The sequence below is a fragment of the Ipomoea triloba genome, chromosome 11 (assembly GCF_003576645.1).
Source record: "Ipomoea triloba cultivar NCNSP0323 chromosome 11, ASM357664v1".
NCBI classification, from domain to species: Eukaryota; Viridiplantae; Streptophyta; class Magnoliopsida; order Solanales; family Convolvulaceae; genus Ipomoea; species Ipomoea triloba.
Window position 1 is genome coordinate 21,020,499 of NC_044926.1, and position 20,133 is coordinate 21,040,631.

Genomic DNA, 20,133 nt, shown 5'->3' on the forward strand with positions numbered 1-20,133 from the left:
TATATATATATATATATATATATATATATATATATATATATATATATATATATATATATATATATATATGTTAATGTTTTTCCAATGTAAAAATATTTTTCTTACCTCCTCGGGCTGTTATGCAGCTTGTGGGCCCTTAATGGACGTACAGGCGATACACTCATTGATTGGCTCTTGGTGAACGGGTTAGGCCCCCTCCACAAAAAAAAAAAAAAAAAGAAAAATCAATTCAAACACCGGCAGGAGGGTAGTCAGCCATAGTGGCAAAACAATCTTTGCAACCATTGTCTGGATTTATTATAGTATAATCGGACTTGCCATTATATAAAGCTTAGGGAGAGATAATAAAAGACAAAACGTCCTCACCTGGCCTGTCTTCCTACAAAGTCCAAAACAATAATGTATTGCGATAAATTCATCATTCATTTCTCGTTCTAAACAATTCATTCCCTTCCATTCCAGACGTGTTAGTTAAGTTGGGTCAACTTGAGCTTATTTGGATCACCTTTTAGCTGTCACAGTTTTAATTTAATTTGTTCTAAAAATAAAAATAAAGACTTGTACCAGACCTCTTCTCTGCATTCTATCTTGTGTGTGAGAATTAAGATGGCGGAATTGGAAGCTCAGAATTCGTCACAAATTCTAGTTGGTATGATCGTCGCAATCCTTCTGTTCTTGGTGTTTCTTGCCAAGGTGTGGAATAAAAGCAGGGAAGTGAGGAGTACTGGGAAGAGATTTCCTCCAGGAGGGAATGGTTGGCCAATCATTGGCGACAGTTTCAACTGGTACAAGGCTGTCGCCAGTTCTCATCCACCCCGTTTCGTGGAACAGCAGGTTCAGAGGTTAGTTTCTTTGTTTTTTTTTTTTTTTTTGCGACGAACTTGAAACTGCAATATTTTCGTCAACCTTGGATCATCTGAGGAATAAAATTGTTAGGATCAAGCGTTTTTAGGAGTGAAAGGATAACTTTATTTTCTTATTATAGACTCTTGTAAGAGGTATGGTGCTGAATTTAGCCCTTCATCGGCCTTCGCCTAATCATTCTTTAGCCACCAATGGATGGATTTGCCCATTTATCGGCCTCGCTTAACAAATCTTCCTAGCTCCCATCACCTGACAATTTTAATTGCACAACTTTTATTCTTATTAGGACTCGAACTTGTGACGTGGCTCTTTTATTTCCTTACTTTATTTCCTTATACGGTCACCACACGTTCTCTAGAGACAGCCCTTCACCGGCCTTCCCCAACAATCTCTAAGTCACCTGGATTGACTTTGCCATTTGCGGACTTTCCCCTTACAATTCCCCCTTCCGGCACACACTTATCAATTTTAACTACAACTTTTTTCTTGTTGGGACCCGAATCTATAACCTGACTCTTTTATTTTCTTACTTTATTTCCTTATACTGTCACATATTTTTTTTAGAGGCAGACTCTTCACTTCACCCTCCTCTCCTCTGCCCAACAGTTCGCTAGCCATGGACTACCTGTGTCGGTCCAACAAGAATGATATTTGAAAACATGTATATATGTGCGTGTGCAGGTACGGAAAGATATTCTCGTGCAGGATACATGGGAAGCGGGCGGTGGTGTCTGCGGAGGCAGGGTTCAACAGATTCGTTTTGCAAAACGAGGGGCGGTTATTCCGGTCGAGCTACCCCAAATCCTTCAGAGATTTGGTTGGGAAGAACGGGGTGATCACCGTGCACGGGGAGAAGCAGAGGAAGCTCCACTCCATCGCCTCTAATATGATGCCTTTGGAGAAGCTAAGGTTCCATTTCTTGCACGACACTCAGACTGTCATTCGCCGGACGTTGCACGGTCTGCAGGATGCTCAGGTTGTTCCTCTCCAGGATGTCTGCAGAAAGGTACATACGGTGTCCTCTCTTTTTTTGCTTCTTCAAAGGAAAAATAATAATTCTACTTAGTACTCTCGTTTTATACATTTATTTTTTCACATGCTTCTATTTTTTGACATGCTTTGATTACTGAATTTAAGGGAGTCATGATTTTTATTTGTTATCTTTTAGTTTAATATAATTTGAATACTTAGTGAGAGTAAAAACTTAGAGTAAGTTTTGGAGTTTAAGTAGTATTTTTGAAAAGAAATACTTATATTTTCATTTTATACTCCTAATTTTTATTTTTCTCACAAATTTTTTATTTAGATAATTTTCTGTCCAACCACATAATAAAATTAATGCATTCTTATTTTGTTTACTACTACTCTCCCCGTCCCATTTTATATGTCTGGTTCGGTTAATGAGGCTTCATTAAAGTTATTTTTAATTTAATTTTTTATAATATTAAATTTAATATTAATATAAAATATTTATATATTTAAAAACTACACTAAAAGTACTATTAAACACAAAAAATCACAAAAAATCAAATTTAAAAATAAGTAAAAATAATAAATAAATAAAAAGAATAAATAGTTGGTTTGACGAATAAATAGTAAGTATGGCAGATAAAAAATAAAAGTAAGGAAGTGGAATTTGAAAATATGTATACTAAAAGTTTTCTTCAAATTCCATCATTTGGTCTCTCTTTAGACTTACCACTAGATACATATAGTCTCACGCTTTATTTATGTTTTTTTTTTTTAATTCATGGATACTTTGAAAGAGATTACCAATTGAAAAGTGATGTATTCATTTGGTCTCTATTAAAAAATTTGTAAATAAATTATTAAAATTTATAGGTCTTTAATTTACGCTATTGGTTCATTACTAGGTATTTAATTTACGCCATTGGTTCATAAAATTAAAAATTAAAATTAAAAAAAAAAAAAAAGGCAGCGTTTTGAACTGGTCCACAGTATAACTGAAAAATTAATGCAAAAGTGAAGTGCGCTAGCTCAAAACCTTTAGGATGTAACTAATTTAATTTGATCACAAATAAGATGAGTACAAATTATATTGTGGATCGGGGTGCTACTCTGGTCCAAATTATTTCATTGCAATTAACTTATTATGTATATTCAGTTAGCATATTATATACGTGTAAATATATTAATGGTATATAATATTATAACTACAATAGTTACATAATCAGTTAACTAAAAGTACATAATACGTTAATTACAGATACATAATTAGAATAAGATTTACAACACGCATAATGAATTATGATCCACGATATAACGATTCTGAGCTGAGTTAACCAAACTTATTGGGTTTAGCCCAAGATGGACCTAAACCCACAAAGCGTTCTATTTATGTAATTCAATTTTGATGTGGAATATAATATAATGTAGATTGTAAGGTGTGAAAATTATTTCAGGTGGCGATTAAGCTGATGGTGAACCAATTGCTAGGGGAGTCCAGCGAGTCAGAGGTGGATGAGATGGCAAAGCTATTCTCCGATTTCGCCGATGGCTGCCTCTCTCTTCCCATTCATTTTCCAGGCTTTGCTTACCACACTGCTATGAAGGTATGCAAGATATACGCCTTTCTACATTCTATTCATTCTTTTAACAATATGCGTGAAATTGTGATATAATTTAGAGTAAAATTTATTCTTATTAATGATAAATTAAATATTGTAATACTTTTGAGTACTACTGACTCTGTTATAATGTAGTATCTGTTCATAACTACTTTCTCAACTTATTGAAGCACAAAGAGTCAAATATTGTAATACTTATAATTAAAATTGCGATACTTATAGAACTAATTCGCTACAACCTGACCCGTCTTGCGAACTCACACAAGTTTTTGCCACAATAATAATAAGGATAATTAAGATGAATCTATGAAGGTAAAATTGTCCAACCAAGTGAGCAAAGAAAATCTTTTTCATGAAAAACAAAATGCCAATGTTTGGCAGAGAAAACATTTTCTTCAAATTTGAGGTATTCTACTTCTTTTGAAAACAAACAAGAAAAAAAAAACATTTTTCTCAAAATTTAGGAAAGAGATAAGAGTCAAATAGACCCTTAAACTATACCCAATTGTGCAATTAGACCCTTCAACTTCAAAAAGATCCAATTAAGTCCTCAAACTTTTTATTTTGGAGCAAATAAGCCCTCTAACCTATTTGTAACCTGTAATTACAGGTCAATTACAATTCCGGCCAACTCCAGCGAACAAAAGCCAAACCATCAACTACCTGACGGTCGCTGGCCATGTAGAAGGTGACCAGCCTTCTCCGGCCGGATGCAACTGGCGACCGTCACGGTCGTCCGTCATTGATGGTTTTGCTTTTGTTCGCCGGAGTTGGTCGGAATTGTAGTTGACCAGAAATTACAGGTCACAAATAGGCTAGATGGCTTATTTGCTCCAAAATAACAAATTTGAAGGCCTAATTAAAACTTTTTGACGTTGAAGGGCCTTATTGCACAATTGGATATAGTTTGAGAGTCTATTTGACTCTTCAAGAAATTGACTGGAAAATATTTTCCACCTCTATACAAACTTTATGATATATCAATTAATGTTTAATATATGTAATGTAATAGGCAAGGGAGAGTATTATTGAAAAGATCAACAAGACAATTGAAAGTCACCGAAAACAAGTTTCTCAAGGAATCGGAAGCGGTTTGCTCCGTAGACTGATGGAGGAACAAAGCATTCCTGACGATGGTCTCGCCGACTTCATCCTCAACCTTCTTTTCGCCGGAAACGAGACTACAGCCAAGACAATGGCCTTCGCTGTTTTCTTCCTCACTCATTGTTCCACGGCCATGAAGCAATTGCTGGTACATATATAAATTTCAGTTTCAAGTTAATCTAATTTAATTACATACACAATTATTTTTGTTGGAATTTTTAGCATAAATGACATAGAAAGTGGCTATTTTGTGGTACAAATATATGTGGGGTCCACTTCCGATTTGAGTTGGGTCAAAGTTGATTCGGGTCATTCATGGTAATACGGAAAAATTGATATATTATAAGCTCAAAACAGATAATAGGTGAATGAGAAATTGGTAGACACATTTGAGTTGGAAAATGAAGGTCGAAATACTTTGTAAAAGTACTTGTCCCAGATTGACTTGGAGAGTGGATTTACACCACTATATATACAAGAGCTTTTTAAAGGCATGTTGAATTGTATAGCATAGAGGCTTTCATGCAGAGATTTGCAAATCAAATCTCAAAATGAGCCTAAAAAGGCTTGACTCGTTAGTCGTCTGAAAAATTGGCCCGGTTGATTTGACAACTTCAAAATCTTTATTTTGTTATCTCTGCATCCCTCTCAACTCTTCTTTCTGGTTGTCGTCCGAAAAATTGGGATTTGACAACTTCAAAATCTTTATTTTGTTATGAGTTAATTTCATTTTTGTCCTACATTTATAGGTGATAATCCGCTTTTAGTCTTTTTTTTTTCAAAACATCCACTTTTGGTCCTAGTATTATTATGACAGGACCATTTTTGGTCCTCTATCAACAAAACAGTTTAAATTTCATAAAATACAAGGGCATTTTGGTCTTCAGTTATTGATTGTTTCAAAACAACCAACATAAAAAATATGGCTGGTCAACCTACTTTGTATAAAAAAGATCGAAATGTCCTTAGATTCAATTGCATTTCAATGATTTTTTTTTATGGAGGACCAAAAATGGTCATGTCACAATAATACTAGGACCAAAAAAGGATGTTCTGATAAAATGAGACTAAAAGTGGATTGTCACCTATAAATCTAGGACTAAAAATGGAATTAACTCTTTTGTTATCTTACCATCCCTCTCAACTTGTCTTTCTTACAAAATTTCTGGCAACATTTCCTTAAAAAGGAATTGAAATGCTCGATCGTTGTTATTGTTTGCCGGACCTTTTAATTTGTTTGAGTGATCAAACTTGAGGTCGTGATTCATTTTATCGGAAGACTGACGCTGCAATGCTCCTAGCACCCTCTTTGGAGGTAGCTAATCGGTTTTAAGAAAATTGTATGTTACACACGACTTGGATCGTTCCTTATTTTCGTTAGGTTTAAAACCTTAGGTTTGAAAAACCCTTTCTTTGCATTAAGTTATTTTTATATAAATAAGTTCGTGGTTCTGTACCAAGTTTTGGTTGGGATTAATTTTCTAAATTAAATCGCTTGTGCTAATTGCGTACTAGTTTTGTGGTTGGGATTACTTTTGTGAAATTATAAATTCCATTTTTTTTTTCAAATTATATATAATTATATATTCAATAAATTCAACAATTTTCAGTATAACGTTTTGAGTTATCGTCAATTTTGGTTCATTAACTATTTACTTCTCACATATGATCCTCAACTATTAATTTTGTCACATTTTAGGCATAATATACTTTTGTTACCACATTTAGTTGATCAAATTTCAACAATTACTTGTTAAAAATGTAATTCTTCTCTTATCTTGGGTTGTTTTAATGACAAAATTTAATAATAATAATATTGTATATTTACATTTGACTAGAAGATTTTGCAGCTTTTCAAAAAATGGAAAATAAGAAACACATTAGGGATTGATATACCATGGATTAAGGTTCATATAGCATTGTAAATCCCGATACAAAAATTTGGTACATTCAGTTAAAACATTCTGTATCTACGGTTAATCGTCTATATACATGTAATCAAATAACATGATAATTGCTGACACATAATATGATAGCTATAAGTATAGAATTGTCAACTACAGGTACAGAATGTGTCAACTATAGATACAGAAGAATCAAAAGGTTATTATTGAATCAGGGTCTATAATGCAAGGTAGACTCTGATCCTTGGTATAATTTGCCGCACATTAGTCTAAAGATCGACCTTGCGGTCTAATGGCACCTAGTTGTACCTCCCTATATGAAAAGGGGTGGGTTTGAGCCTTAGTTGAGGCGATATTGACTATTTGTGTTTTATTAGGTTGAGAAAGTAATTATAAACATATACTACATTGTAACAGAGTCAATAGTTCTAAAAAGATTGATCCCCTCAATTATTTCTTCTTTATATATATAACCTATGATTTGATTAATTGGTCTTATAAATAATAATGTATATTTATTATTGTCTATTTTAATCTGAAAATTTTTATAAGCAATTATTATTATTATTTTTGTTTGCATTATGAGTTGAAACACACCATGCAAGGGATATGTCGTAATTTTAAAATTTTATAGGATGAGCATGAGAGCCTGCTGAGGACTAAAAGTGGCTTTTGTGATGACATGATCACATGGGAAGATTATAAAGCTATGCACTGGACACAATGTGTGAGTTCAGCTTTTAACATAATTCTCTTTTACATAAATTAATATATATATTAACATTAGTACAATGATGCTATATTATTTTACTGTTAATAAATCAATTGTTGTCACATGAGATTATATGCCCCTTTAAATATTAAAAAAAAAAAAGTAGTGATGGAGAAAATTAATTGGGAGTTGATAGTTGTAGTAGCGGGGATGGAAATCAAAGTAAATGGAATAACATAGAATCTTCACTCAGGATGCAGTTCAACCAGTTCTCTAAGGATAGCTAAGTGTGAATTGAACAATGCGTGGCTAAACACAAGGGGTAGGAGTACTAGAAAGTTAATTAGGTCTCAAAACTTTAAGGGAGCATTATCAAAATAACAAGTAAAAGTAAAGTAACAAGCAAATGTAAAGTGTTAAGAGTCCTACATTGATGAAATAAGAGAAAATATATGGGTTTATAAGACTATGAGTTAGACTAGCTAATAGGTTAGATTCAATTTTTTAGTGTGGTTTCAGTACGTTCACTTTGAGTACTAGCTGGATACAAAATGGTGTGGTTTTGCTACATTATAGCCAAATTTTTAGTGTGGTTTGACTCCTGTACATTATAGCCAATTGAGTGACCCTAGCCCAATCTAAGATTATAGCATAAAGGAAGCAAGTAATTAAGCAAACACAAGTGTAATCAAGTAGGAAGCAAGCAAGCACAACTGTAATCAAGTAAATAGAAGAGACTAGCTTGGACTAGGTGTTCCTTGATTGGATACAATAAAATGACCCCAGGTATAGAAAATAGTGTAATGCATTAATCATAATTACTGGAAGATGTTTTCCATTGACAAAAGCCACAACGCATGATCTATTACCAGGTAATAGAATCCTACCCTTGTAACAACCTTACTAATTGAGTCATTACATAAATGTGTTTGACTATTGTAGGGATTAACTTTAATTTGAGATAATCATGATTGCAGGTGATAGATGAAACCCTTAGAATTGGAGGGATAGCAATTTGCCTGATGAGAGAAGCCACGGTTGACATTCAATACCAAGGTATTCTGGCCATCTGATCTTCATCTATTTGATAGATGAGCTACTTTCTAATTTTTAAAAGTTGGATAAAAATTAAAATTACTTTTTCGGTCGAATACATTTGGATAAAAGTTTTGAAATATACATTACATAAACTTTTGAAATATACATTACATAAATGTGTTTGACTTTTTTTTTCTTTCTTTTTTTTTTTTTTGAAGTTGGAGAATGAGAGTAAAAAAAATTTCTACCTCTTTTAGAGTTAAATATATTTACATAATACATTTTGTGGTGCATTTTGTTGTGTGTTTTTAAAACTAAAAATGCAATAAAAATACAGTTTTCATAAATATATCAAAATCGAATTTGAATAATAATCAAATAAATTTATTATAAATAATATATTATTTATAAATAAATAAATGTTAAACTATGTATTTTTTTATGATGTACAAATATAGTGACATATAAATAATAAATTTTTATTCAAAAATAAATGTTAAATAAATAATTATTATTTTGTCTAATTCCAAATATAACCAATAGTGCTTCTAGAGTAAGTAAACAATAGAGAATGACCTTTAAATCCATAAAAGGGAAAGAATAAAATATTTTTTGTTAATATTAATTAATAAAATAGTTGTTAAGTAATTTATTTATTTTTGAATTAATATTAATATTAATATTTATTATCTAATAAAAACATAAGCTTTACTATTAACCAATAAAAAAAGGGCTTAAAAATTTTTATAGAAAAAGAAAGTGACACATCTTTGACACATTATTATTTTGTCTAATTCCATATATTTTGTGCACCTATTTTACTTTTATAATTAGTAGGATAGTTATCTTAAAACTGAGAACTGGCATATACATTTTTGACGAATTTATACCATTACTGTTTTTTTCTTTTCTTTGATCTAAATTTAAATTATAATATAATAACTAAAAGGACAGCCCTTAAAAGATAAATAAATTATTTAAAAAAATTAATTAAAGTATTAACAAGGTAATGTAATATGTGTATAGAAAAATTTAAAATACTTTAAAGTAGAATATATATATATATATATATATATATATATATATATATATTTGTATGTATGTATGTATGTATATATAAATAAAAGAGTATAAAACTTATAGTGAGTTTCATGTGAGGCCGTCGTCTTATGGATCCTTAAAAAAAATTGTTTGTTATTTATAAAGAAAAATGCAATACATTAAAAAATATATAATATGTTTAAATTAAAATGTAATATTTAGAGTTGAATAGTTACTTATGAAAAAAATGTAATACTAATCATTGATAAATTGTTTAATTGTTACTTAGGAGATAAATTAAAGTGCAATATTTATGACGAAAAATGTAATAATTTTGATGAAAAATGTAATACTTTAAAATCAAAATGTAATATTAAGAGTTGAATAATTACTTATGATGAAAATTGTAATACTTATTTAGAAAAATGTAATACTTATAAAAAAATTCAACATGTCTTATGAATGAAGATCCGTGAGACGGTCTCATATGAGAATTTGACTAGAACTTAAGGGTATAAGTATCACAATACTCTCTTTATATATAGGTCAATAAATTTAAAAATTAACTATGTTGCATTTTGCTGGAGTTATATAGATTATATTATTCCAAAAGGATGCTTTGTGGTTCCATTCCTCTCAGCAGTCCATTTGAATGACGACATATACCCTGAACCTCTCACTTTCAACCCTTGGAGATGGATGGTTCCTGAGAATCAGGTTAGTTTCCAAATCTCTCATTCCAACAACTATAGTAACTGTCCTTTAATAGTAATAATTAAATACAAAAAAAAAAAAGGAGTTAATCATGACATATATATCACGTTACATCATATATATAATAATTATTATATTTCATTCAAAGTTATTGGACATTGAGAAAATGACATTTTTCGTTTATAAATCGTAAGAAAATAACATTTTTTTGTTTTAATTATATATGTTACCACTTTTCATCTACCCATGGTCTACGAAGTGATTTTTTTAATCAAACTCTAACAAAACTCAAAGATAAAAAAAAAAAAAAAAAAAAAAAAAAAAAAAAAAAAAAAGGAAAAAAGCACTTTTGGTCCCCCAATTAGTATCACATTTGAAATGTTATCCCTATCTTTCAATTTGAACAAATTTGGTCCCTCAATTATTGAGACGGTTGTCAATTTAGTCCTTATGTTAGGTTATCCCAATTAACACCGTTTATACCATGGGCAAATTTGGAATTTCACATTGAAAAATGCACTTTTGGTCCCTCATCATCCCAAGATTGATCTTTCGCATGAAGATTAAGCCAAAGGAATGTCTGCTGGTGTATGCTTCACCCCCCGCAAAAATTTGAGGAAATTACTGGCCCGAGCTTCAAGTAAACCGCGATTCCATTGTTCTGAACCAAGAATTTATTCAACCTTAGATATGGAGACAGCAAGTATATGAAATCTTACGCCACAGGACTGCCAACCTGCAAGCATCTATCCCAAACTTTGCAGATAAAGTAGGATTTGCTTCTTGCAATTTGGTATCACAAAACCTTTGTGCCCATATACTGAATTTGCCTTATGGGAGTGTGATAGGTGATTTAGATGGTTTGGACCCAGTTTTGACGATTGAGCAATTGAAAACAGTGCTGAAATCTGAAAGGAAGGCACTGCACGCTGTATACACCGAGCTGGAAGAGGAGAGGAGTGCTTCTGCAGTGGCGGCTAATCAGACGATGGCTATGATAAACCGGCTTCAAGAAGAGAAGGCTGCAATGCAGATGGAGGCTCTTCAGCATCAGAGGATGATGGACGAGCAACCGAAGTATGACCGAGAGGCATTGCAGTTGCTAAACGAGCTTATAGTGAAGCGGGAGAAAGAAAGGTAGGAGCTCGAGAAAGAATTGGAGGTGTATAGGAAAAGGGTGTTGGAGTTTGAGGCTAAAGAGAAGGTTGTGATGTTGAAGAAGCAAAGATGGCAGTGATAGAAGTGCGTTTTCCTCGGCTTCTTGTAGTAACGGTGAGGAGGATAGCGATGCGTTGTCTATCGATCTTAATCAAGAAGCTAAAGAAGATGAGAGTTTTTATGCACATCAAGAATCCACACCTGCTGATGAAACAAATGGCAAACATCAAATTTTAAGTTCAATGGGGAAGAGTCTTCTCCCTCTCTTCGACGATGCCATTAGTGACGAAAATGGAGACGTTGCACACGAGAACGGGTTCTTCTACTCCAATGGCGTGCACCACGATTCAGACATCACGGGAGACTATGATTTGCAAAACAACAAGAGCGTTGCTGTGGAAGAGGAATTGGATTGCCTGCACGAAAGGCTACAAGCGCTAGAGGCTGATAGGGAGTTCCTAAATTACTGCATTAAGCTAAAGATTGCAAGAATCTTTGGCTTCATCTTCCTGCGAAAGATCATGGGATGATGAGGGACCAAAAGTGCATTTTCCAATGTGAAATTCCAAATTTGCCCATGGTATAAACGGTGTTAATTGGGATAACTTAACAGAAGGACTAAATTGACAACCGTCTCAATAATTGAGGGATCAAATTTGTTCAAATTAAAAGATAAGGATAACATTTCAAATGTGATACTAATTGGGGGACCAAAAGTGCTTTTTCCCCTAAAAAAAAATTACTTTGTAGATAATTGAGAAACAAAAAATATGAATATAATTAAAAATAAAAGAACTATTTTCCTATAAGTTATGATGAAAATTGTTATTTTCGTTCCACCGGAATAACACAAATAATTGATCAATCAACGTTTAGTTTTGATACTAGTAACATATATAGTGAGAAATTTAAATAGCCTTTGACCTGAAATCATTTGAGCAATTCAAGATTTACGTAACTCTTTTATATGATTTAGGATATAGTCAGACAAAAACAAAACTTTAGATATTAAAAAGATGTCATATCTTTCCCCTCTAGTATTCAATAACTAACTATTTTCTATGTTTTTTTTAAGGATATGAGAAATTGGAAAAATAGTCAATATTTTATGCCCTTTGGGGGTGGGGCCCGCTTTTGTCCCGGTGCTGAGTTGGCTCGCCTTCAAGTTGCCATCTTTCTCCATTACTTCGTTACCACTTACAAGTATGTCTTCTTTCCATCAATCTTGCTTGAATTGGCATTTTTACTTCTGCCTCACATTTATGAATATCACGCATCAATGAAATGAGCATTTAAATAAACATTATTGAACATGCATCGCAATTTCTGCATCTTTTTCCCTTTTTTTCTAATTAAATTGTAGTTTTATTATTTGACTTTAAAGAAATAACATGAATAGCAATTCCACAACATCATAGTCATATTAAGTATGAGGTCTTTACATAATAAAGTATGATTAATGTCATTTAATCGAGCATATCTCGTATTACCTCCTATTAATTATTAGATAATAAATTACTTTATTTTTAGTCTTTTAATTCTAGCAAAACTTTCACTTTAGAGGAGTTTTAGAGAGCTCATACAAACTAAGAAGAAACGTAATGGATAATCAGTCGACTTGTTTTAAAATCGGGTTGGGGAATTAAGCCCAACCCAAGTAAGAGTGGGTTGTAGGGCTAATTAAAGAGGTCGGCCCACTAGCCCACTTTTTATTAATAATAACTTAATTAATACTACTATTTAAAAAAAAATTGGATATAATCTATGATTTAAACTTCTAACCTTAGAGTTAAGAATAATTACCTGGCCTCTACGTAACTAATCCAACACATTAAACCTTTTGAACAAGTTTCATGTGTATGTACTTATGTATTAGGTATATTTAGATAATTAGATTTTAATTTGTACTTTGTAATATAATTATAATTTATTTAACTTATATTTAATATTAATATAATTTATATGTATTTTTTATAGTTATAATATTATTCAGTTATAAAATGTATAGTTCATAAATTTATATAGTTTATGTAATAAATAAAATTTATATTAACTATATAATTATATAAATATTTATATAAAGTTACAATTAATCATATTGATTAATACTTGTAAATTGTAAATATATTATGACTAAGTTATATATCTGTGTGTCTGTAAAAGTTTAACAAATGCTTTTAGCATAGTTGGTTTTATTAGGTTTAGATCAATTGAGATGTTATAGATTTAATTCTCACTATAAACAATCTTTTTGAATAATGATACAACCTGTCAACCCCCATTTAAACTACAACAAAATATATTTAAATAAATATGGGCTGGGGTGGCGGGTTATACGATCATCCGGTTACCCTCCACTGGCTAATGGGTTTGGGTCAGTGAAAGATCCGGTCCAACCTGACTAAAAATCGAATTTAACGAGTTCAATTCGTTACCCGTTTTGACAGTTTTAGTTCCATTTTAAGGCATTGACTTTAAAAAATATTCATATTTTAGTTCAAAATGCTCTCAAATATAGGAGCTAGGATGTGGTTTTATAGTTTTCGATAAACACTGAATATATTTAAAGTCAAAAATTGAAAGAAAAACATAAAAATACCACTCAAAATTATAATAAACTATTAATTAATTATAATTATTAATAAGAATTGAACCTTAGTCGCCATTTAAATGATAACTAATTAAGTTATTTTAATTTTTGGTCCAACAGTTTTTATGTCACATGCTATTTGGCACTCAAGTATTATATATTATTATCACATTTGGTGCAAGGCTTTCTCTCTTCTTTTTTTTTTTTTTTTTTTTGCTTTTTTTTCCCGATATTTGATCTTTTCAACTAAATCTTCAAAAGAAAATAATCAAAATGCATCGCATTTCAAGTTCAAAATCATGCATTAAAAGTATTTAGATTCTCAAGTATGTATGATTTTGTTTTTTTGTTTTTTTTTTTTAAATAACACCAAATATGGCAAATATAATACAATGATGACGAAATGTAATGGATTAAAAGCGCAATTAACTCCAACTCCAAGAAATTATAGTGATATTATATTGGCAATTGAGTTCAATGAAATGTTTATAACATGGTTTGACATTGCGCTTCACTTAAATTTTATAAAGATGAGATAAGTCAATATAATTTAATCAAAATGTTAAAACTTTTAATAAAATTCATTTGATATTATTTACTTATTTTGTCCTATTATTTTAGGTGGGAGCAAGTGAAGGAAGACCGCATGTCTTTCTTTCCATCAGCAAGATTGGTGAATGGTTTTGAAGTTCAATTAACTAGAATTTGAATGGTATATCTACATATTCAACATTGTGAATCATATATAAAGACTTATCCAAATTAATTTATTATATCATCCATATTGTGAAATCGTACGTATCATAGCGTGAATCAATTATCAATGTACTGTTCTGATAGCAAGAAATCAAGAATCAGATAAATTCTAGAGAAGAAGAACCCGTTGAACTCAGAAAATCCTAGCAATCCATTTTATTAGATAACTGTTACGGAATATTACAACGAAAATAATATTTCTAGAAAAATAACAAGCACAAGAAACGAAAGGTTTTTAGTTAAATTTGGAGGTGGTAAGCTAGCTTGAGTCGTGTACAAAATTTTTGTAATTGAGATTGATAAGAAGAAATTATCTTTGCTAAAGGGTGTGTGTAGACTCCAATGAACTGTTAGTTTTCTGGTATACTAGAACTGATTCTTCTATTAGTAATTATTGTGTATATATATAGGTTAAGTTGGTATTTGGTGGATCTTAAGTTTTTGTTGGATGAGTCAGATTTTGATCATCATGACCCAAAAAAGTTTAAAAGATGAGGTTCATCTATAAGAACATTTTAGAAAAGATATCACTACAAACCTGGCCTGGTCTGCTATTTTTTATATAAAGTAACTTTCTAAAAGAATGTTGTGAATATTAGCATAGCAGTATAATTTCCAGATCAGAGATGGTCAGCAAATATAAGAAATCATGTTGGCCCATGTGTCAAAATGTAGTTTGATTGGTCTAAAGAAGTAGGTAGGAGGAGGCCGGATGTGATGATGATATGATGACTAATCATCTTTTCTATGATAAGTGCGTGCATGCATGTGTTAGTGCAACTTCTTAGAGCATTCATAACAATGGTTATTTAAGAATTTTAGAATAGTGATAAATGATGTGAAGGAAAGAGAAGAAGGAGAGAGAATGTGTTGGGTTCAACTGTAAAAATGAGTTATTAGAAAAATAGCATAAAATGACTTTTTAGTGGCTATTTTGTGGTACAAATATATGTGGGTCCACTTTAAATTTGAGTCCGGTTCTTCGTAGTTATACAAAGAGATTTGATATATTGTAGGCACAAAACGGATAATGGGTGAACGAGAAATTGGCTCTCAAAATTGACCTATTTGAGTTGAAAAAATGGAGGGAAAAAAGCTTTAGAGTAGCTTTTGTCTTACATTGGTTTGGAAAGTGGGTTTGCACCACTATTTATACAAGAGCCTTTCTAAGACTTATTGAATTGTATAGCATAGAGGCTCTCTCTCACACGTAGGAGGTGCAAATCAAATCCAAAATGAACCTGTGTGCATCGGCACATTCGGGTTAATGGGTTGGCCTTTTGTAGGCGCGATTCATGAACTCATGTCCAAATTAAAACTCAGCCTCCTGTAGGCGCGATTCATGAACTCGTGTCCAAAACTCGGGTAACCAGAATGATAACTTCGTCGCCTCGCCATTCTGGTACGGCCATGATTCAACAATTGGCTCCAGCCACGCTGATGCTTCGTCGCCTCGCGACGGCTCGTGGAACCATTCAATCAACTTGGGTTGGTCGAATGATAATCCACTCGTGTAATTTGATCAACTCGGATTTAACCTCTCAAGGGGGTTGGTCGAAAGGTAGTCCACTCGTGTAATCTGATCAACTCGGGTTTAAACCCTCGTTGTCTCATCTCGTCTTATGTACGATTCGGGTTTGTGACCTTTCATAGTCTTAATTCATCTATTTTGGTAAAATTAATTCCAATTTTTAATTTTTGCATTAATTCTCAGGTAGTGGTCTGGTGTTATAGGGGTTATATGTCTAATTTAATTATTAGATTAATGCCATGCTATTTAATCCCCTCCTCCACTATATAAGTTCCAGGTTGAGCAGCAGATTTTAAAAACAAGCAACACGGCACAACTAAAACACTTGATTTCATCCTCGAAACTCTATTATTCCTTCGTGCAAGCCACATGTGTTCATCCCGCGTACGTTCTCGTTTGCCGGATTCTAAGTTTGAGTGCTCTAACATTAGAACCGTAATACGTTTTATCCTGGGAAACCCAGACCACAATTCTCCTAGCATCCCAGGAGGCGGTAAATAAGGTTTTAAGGAGAGAGACAATAATTCGACTCGTACTTCCACCTACCCAGATCATCATCCTCGATCGTCCTCCTCCGTTTCAAGGTTTTATCTACTTTTCGTGGGTTTTATATTTCTCCATTTTTCAGGGAATTTCAAAGCCACATTTCCTACAATTAGAACAGTGTTCGCGTCAGAGAGAAGAAGAAGAATTGTACGCGTTAGGCGCACGCGATCGGTGGCGCGTTTATTTCATTTTTTTTGCGCATGTGCATCAGTTTGCAAGCCTTTTCGTTTTTATATTTTTTATCACTTTCTCCTCCCATATTCTCTTTCCTAATCGCACTTACAAAAACTCCTCAAAAGCCCAAAAAAAAAAACTCACTATTACGGATGTTCTTAGCCATCTTAGTGGGTTTATAATCGTACCTACTTTTCGTGCCACATCTTTGTTCCATGGGTTGGCAGAGGCTAGTAAAGGACCAAGTCCATCAATTAGTGACTTGTTAGTCGGATGCTGATGCAAGGCGAAGTTCTGCTCATGCCCTCTCGAAAATGTGATGGCAGTTTATAGAGAAATAAAGTTGCTCTTTCGTTACGTACTAGTTATAACTTTTGGCATAGTGGTACGAGCTTGATTCTAATAAAGATTTATTATAGCTTTTGGCTTTGCCGTGGTAAGCACGTAATCCTAACAAAGTGGTATTAGAGTTAGGTCACTGGTTTGAGTCCGAGCCCAGCAAAAGCAAAAATTGAGTAGTTAAGACTAACAAGTGCCGATGGAAAATTGTTGAACCGAAACTGATAAAGGACCAAGTTGCACCTTCAATTTGCTACTAATTATAACTTTTGACGTAATAGTAAACACGTGATCATAACACATGTAAATGATGTAATATGAGAAGGAAAACTTCCCATGTGCTACTCAAAATGCAAGTTGATCAAGAAGAACCCTGTTTTTAATGCTTATTTGCAACTCGATCTCATGCATCATCCCAGCATTACTTTCGTCATCTTTGATGTGTAAAGGCACAAATTTATGATCACCCTTACAAATCATATCGCATCAACTCTGTCTTGAAAAAGCCGTGAGGCCTCCAGCCGGCTCGGTTGTTTTTGACAGACGAGTGCAACTTTTTAATGGTCAACGAACATCACCTTTCATCTCCAACTTCAATTCAGTTGCGTAATCAAAGAATTCTGGTAGCACAGTGATACTTCCTGAGTTGTAATAATAACCCTATTACAATGTAATATTTATCTATATATACTCTCTTAACCTATTGAAACATAAAGAGTCACTATCCTCAAATCCTCAATTATGTTACTTGATCACAAAGTGTTTGACAAGTAAATATAATACTTCTATTTTTTTTTTTAAACCATATAATACTTCTATTTAATCATAAAGTATTGGCAGAATTTTAAGGAATAAAAGAGAGTTTTCGTGTGAGAGGAAAAATAAGAATTTTGAAGTTCCTACAATCATTCAAAACATTCTACCTATTTGTAGGAGAAATGAAATTAATTAGTACTAATGACAAAACATCATTTATTCGAGCAACCTATTTTGTTACTGCACAACAAAGGTTATATTCTGATGTGTTAGAGCAATAAATTGAAAGACTAACAGATCAATAAATAATAAAATTTCTATCAAATTTAAAATAATATTCATAACTCAAATAAAACCAAAATATTATTTAAATAATTGGTAGACTCTGAAATATTAAATTGACTACTTAACGTATAATTAAATTTCCAATACACATATTTAAAGAACTTCAAAAAAATCATTCAATCATATATACAGGCTTTGTCCACATTTTACAAGTATATTATTATACAGAAATATTTCTAAGAATACTGAGCTCGAGAAATTGCATTTTGGAGATATTTTAAGGTTCTTTGACGATGTGGGAACCACATAAACCAGAACTCAAAATGATCTTCTGTGACTACTTGTATGTACTTCTCTGATGGATTCTCCAAATTCTCACTTTCATTTGCTCTCTTAATTTTTGCAATTGGGATTGATACCTTATAATGCATTCTCATGGACTTTCCAGTTGAAGAAGGGATTTTGATTGATCTCTCACTAAGGAAGGCAAGTTTGTGTGTAGAAACAAAGAGTAGGCCAGGCATTGGACCAGATGTTGCTGATAAATAACATTGAGACGCCTTCAACAGCTTTTCCCCTTCTTTAGCACTGAATTTCTTGTTGAACACCTTTTGGACGCCACCTGCTTGGAGAAGTTTTGCCCCAAGGATCAGTTTGCCCTTCACAGTGTCTGTTATCTTTGGCCTTAATCTCACTGCACCAAACCTTAGTTTTGAACCGGAAGACAGATGGCATTGGGTGGGAGCAGAATGAGGAAGTGGCTGTTTTGTTGAGCTCTGATTCAATAAAACTGCCCAGTAGTTGATGGGAACCTGCAGCTTCTCTCCAATTCTTGATTTCATCTCTAACTAACTATTTTGTTCTTTTGTTTTTGCAAGCTAAGGATAACTAGAAATTATCTTTGCTAAAGCCTAAAGGGTGAGTAGAATTCTGGTATACAATTGATTCTTCCATAAATAATGTGTATATATATAGGTTAAGTAGTGGGTAGTTGGATGAGTCAGATATTGATCATCATGACCCAGAAAGGTTACAAGATGAGATGAGATTTATAATATAATTAGTCCCTTTCAGCATATTTGTTTTTCTTTTAAAAAATATATATTTCTAAAAGGTATGAAGTAGGAGGAGGAGGATGTGATGATATGATGACTCATCTATGATTCATGTAATGGGCAATCTAGCTAGGGAAACTTCCCACATGCTACTTACAAGAATACATATGCAATTCTTACTTTTATCACACACCAAGGACACCGAGGACACACCAACTTTCAAAGCCTTTATGCATACTCAATCCATTTGATAACAGTGTACTTGCCTTGCATATTAGAATCAAATAAATTATGTATCAAATGTCTTATTATTAAATCGCAGAATGCAAATAGAACAGAATTTGTTAAGTGATGAGTATAGTTTTAGCACATATGTAACGTTTATAATTACAGTTATCATGCAGCAAGCAATTGATAAGTGAATTTTTTTATGGACAACTTAAAAAGATAAAATTAATCATTGGCATTGGTGTTGCCAATAGTTGTTAGAGCCAAAAAGAAGCTACATAACTTTTTAAGATTAAGCTCCTGAAAACTGAACTAATCAGATATGCAATTAAATCATATGCAACATATACAATTGTCATAGGTAGGTTGAATTCAACAAGAATTCGTCAAAAATTAGGCCTGTGGTGGGACAGGTCGTGCCGCTTTGACAGTACTATATGGCTGCATCAAGAATAAGTCAATCAGAAGGCCTCAAGATTTTAATTTGTGATGAATCAAAAAATATTTGTACTTCTACTACTGTTTACAAAGAAGTTTTTAATAATTTGTAATTTGTACTTTAAATAATATTTTATTTTCTTATTCTTATATTACAGCAATACTTCATTTTAATATATAATATTAGTCCGTGCATCGCACGGGTCAATAGCTAGGTGATGGTACTATTGGAGTATATATTGATGGTTACGCTGATTTTGATATCCCACCTGAATTGTTATTAGAGTCAAGTGGTGATCCTATTTTCTCTAT

The 20,133-nt window shown here is 32.5% G+C and overlaps 2 protein-coding genes across 2 annotated transcripts; one reads left to right on the forward strand and one right to left on the reverse strand.

Annotated features, from left to right (window-relative positions):
- The first annotated feature begins 601 nt into the window (after positions 1-601).
- Positions 602-14,444, forward strand: LOC115997571 (abietadienol/abietadienal oxidase). Its single transcript, XM_031237155.1, has 9 exons — positions 602-842; positions 1,546-1,870; positions 3,288-3,437; positions 4,465-4,704; positions 7,095-7,187; positions 8,150-8,228; positions 9,847-9,968; positions 12,199-12,326; positions 14,335-14,444. Exons 1-9 carry the CDS (start codon positions 607-609, stop codon positions 14,420-14,422), a joined length of 1,461 nt encoding a protein of 486 aa, XP_031093015.1. The 5' UTR covers positions 602-606; the 3' UTR covers positions 14,423-14,444.
- A 3,850-nt stretch (positions 14,445-18,294) lies between these two features.
- LOC115997409 (GEM-like protein 4) lies at positions 18,295-19,031 on the reverse strand. Its single transcript, XM_031236960.1, has one exon. The coding sequence runs from the start codon at positions 18,940-18,942 to the stop codon at positions 18,337-18,339; it is 606 nt and encodes a 201-aa protein (XP_031092820.1). The 5' UTR covers positions 18,943-19,031; the 3' UTR covers positions 18,295-18,336.
- Positions 19,032-20,133: the final 1,102 nt, after the last annotated feature.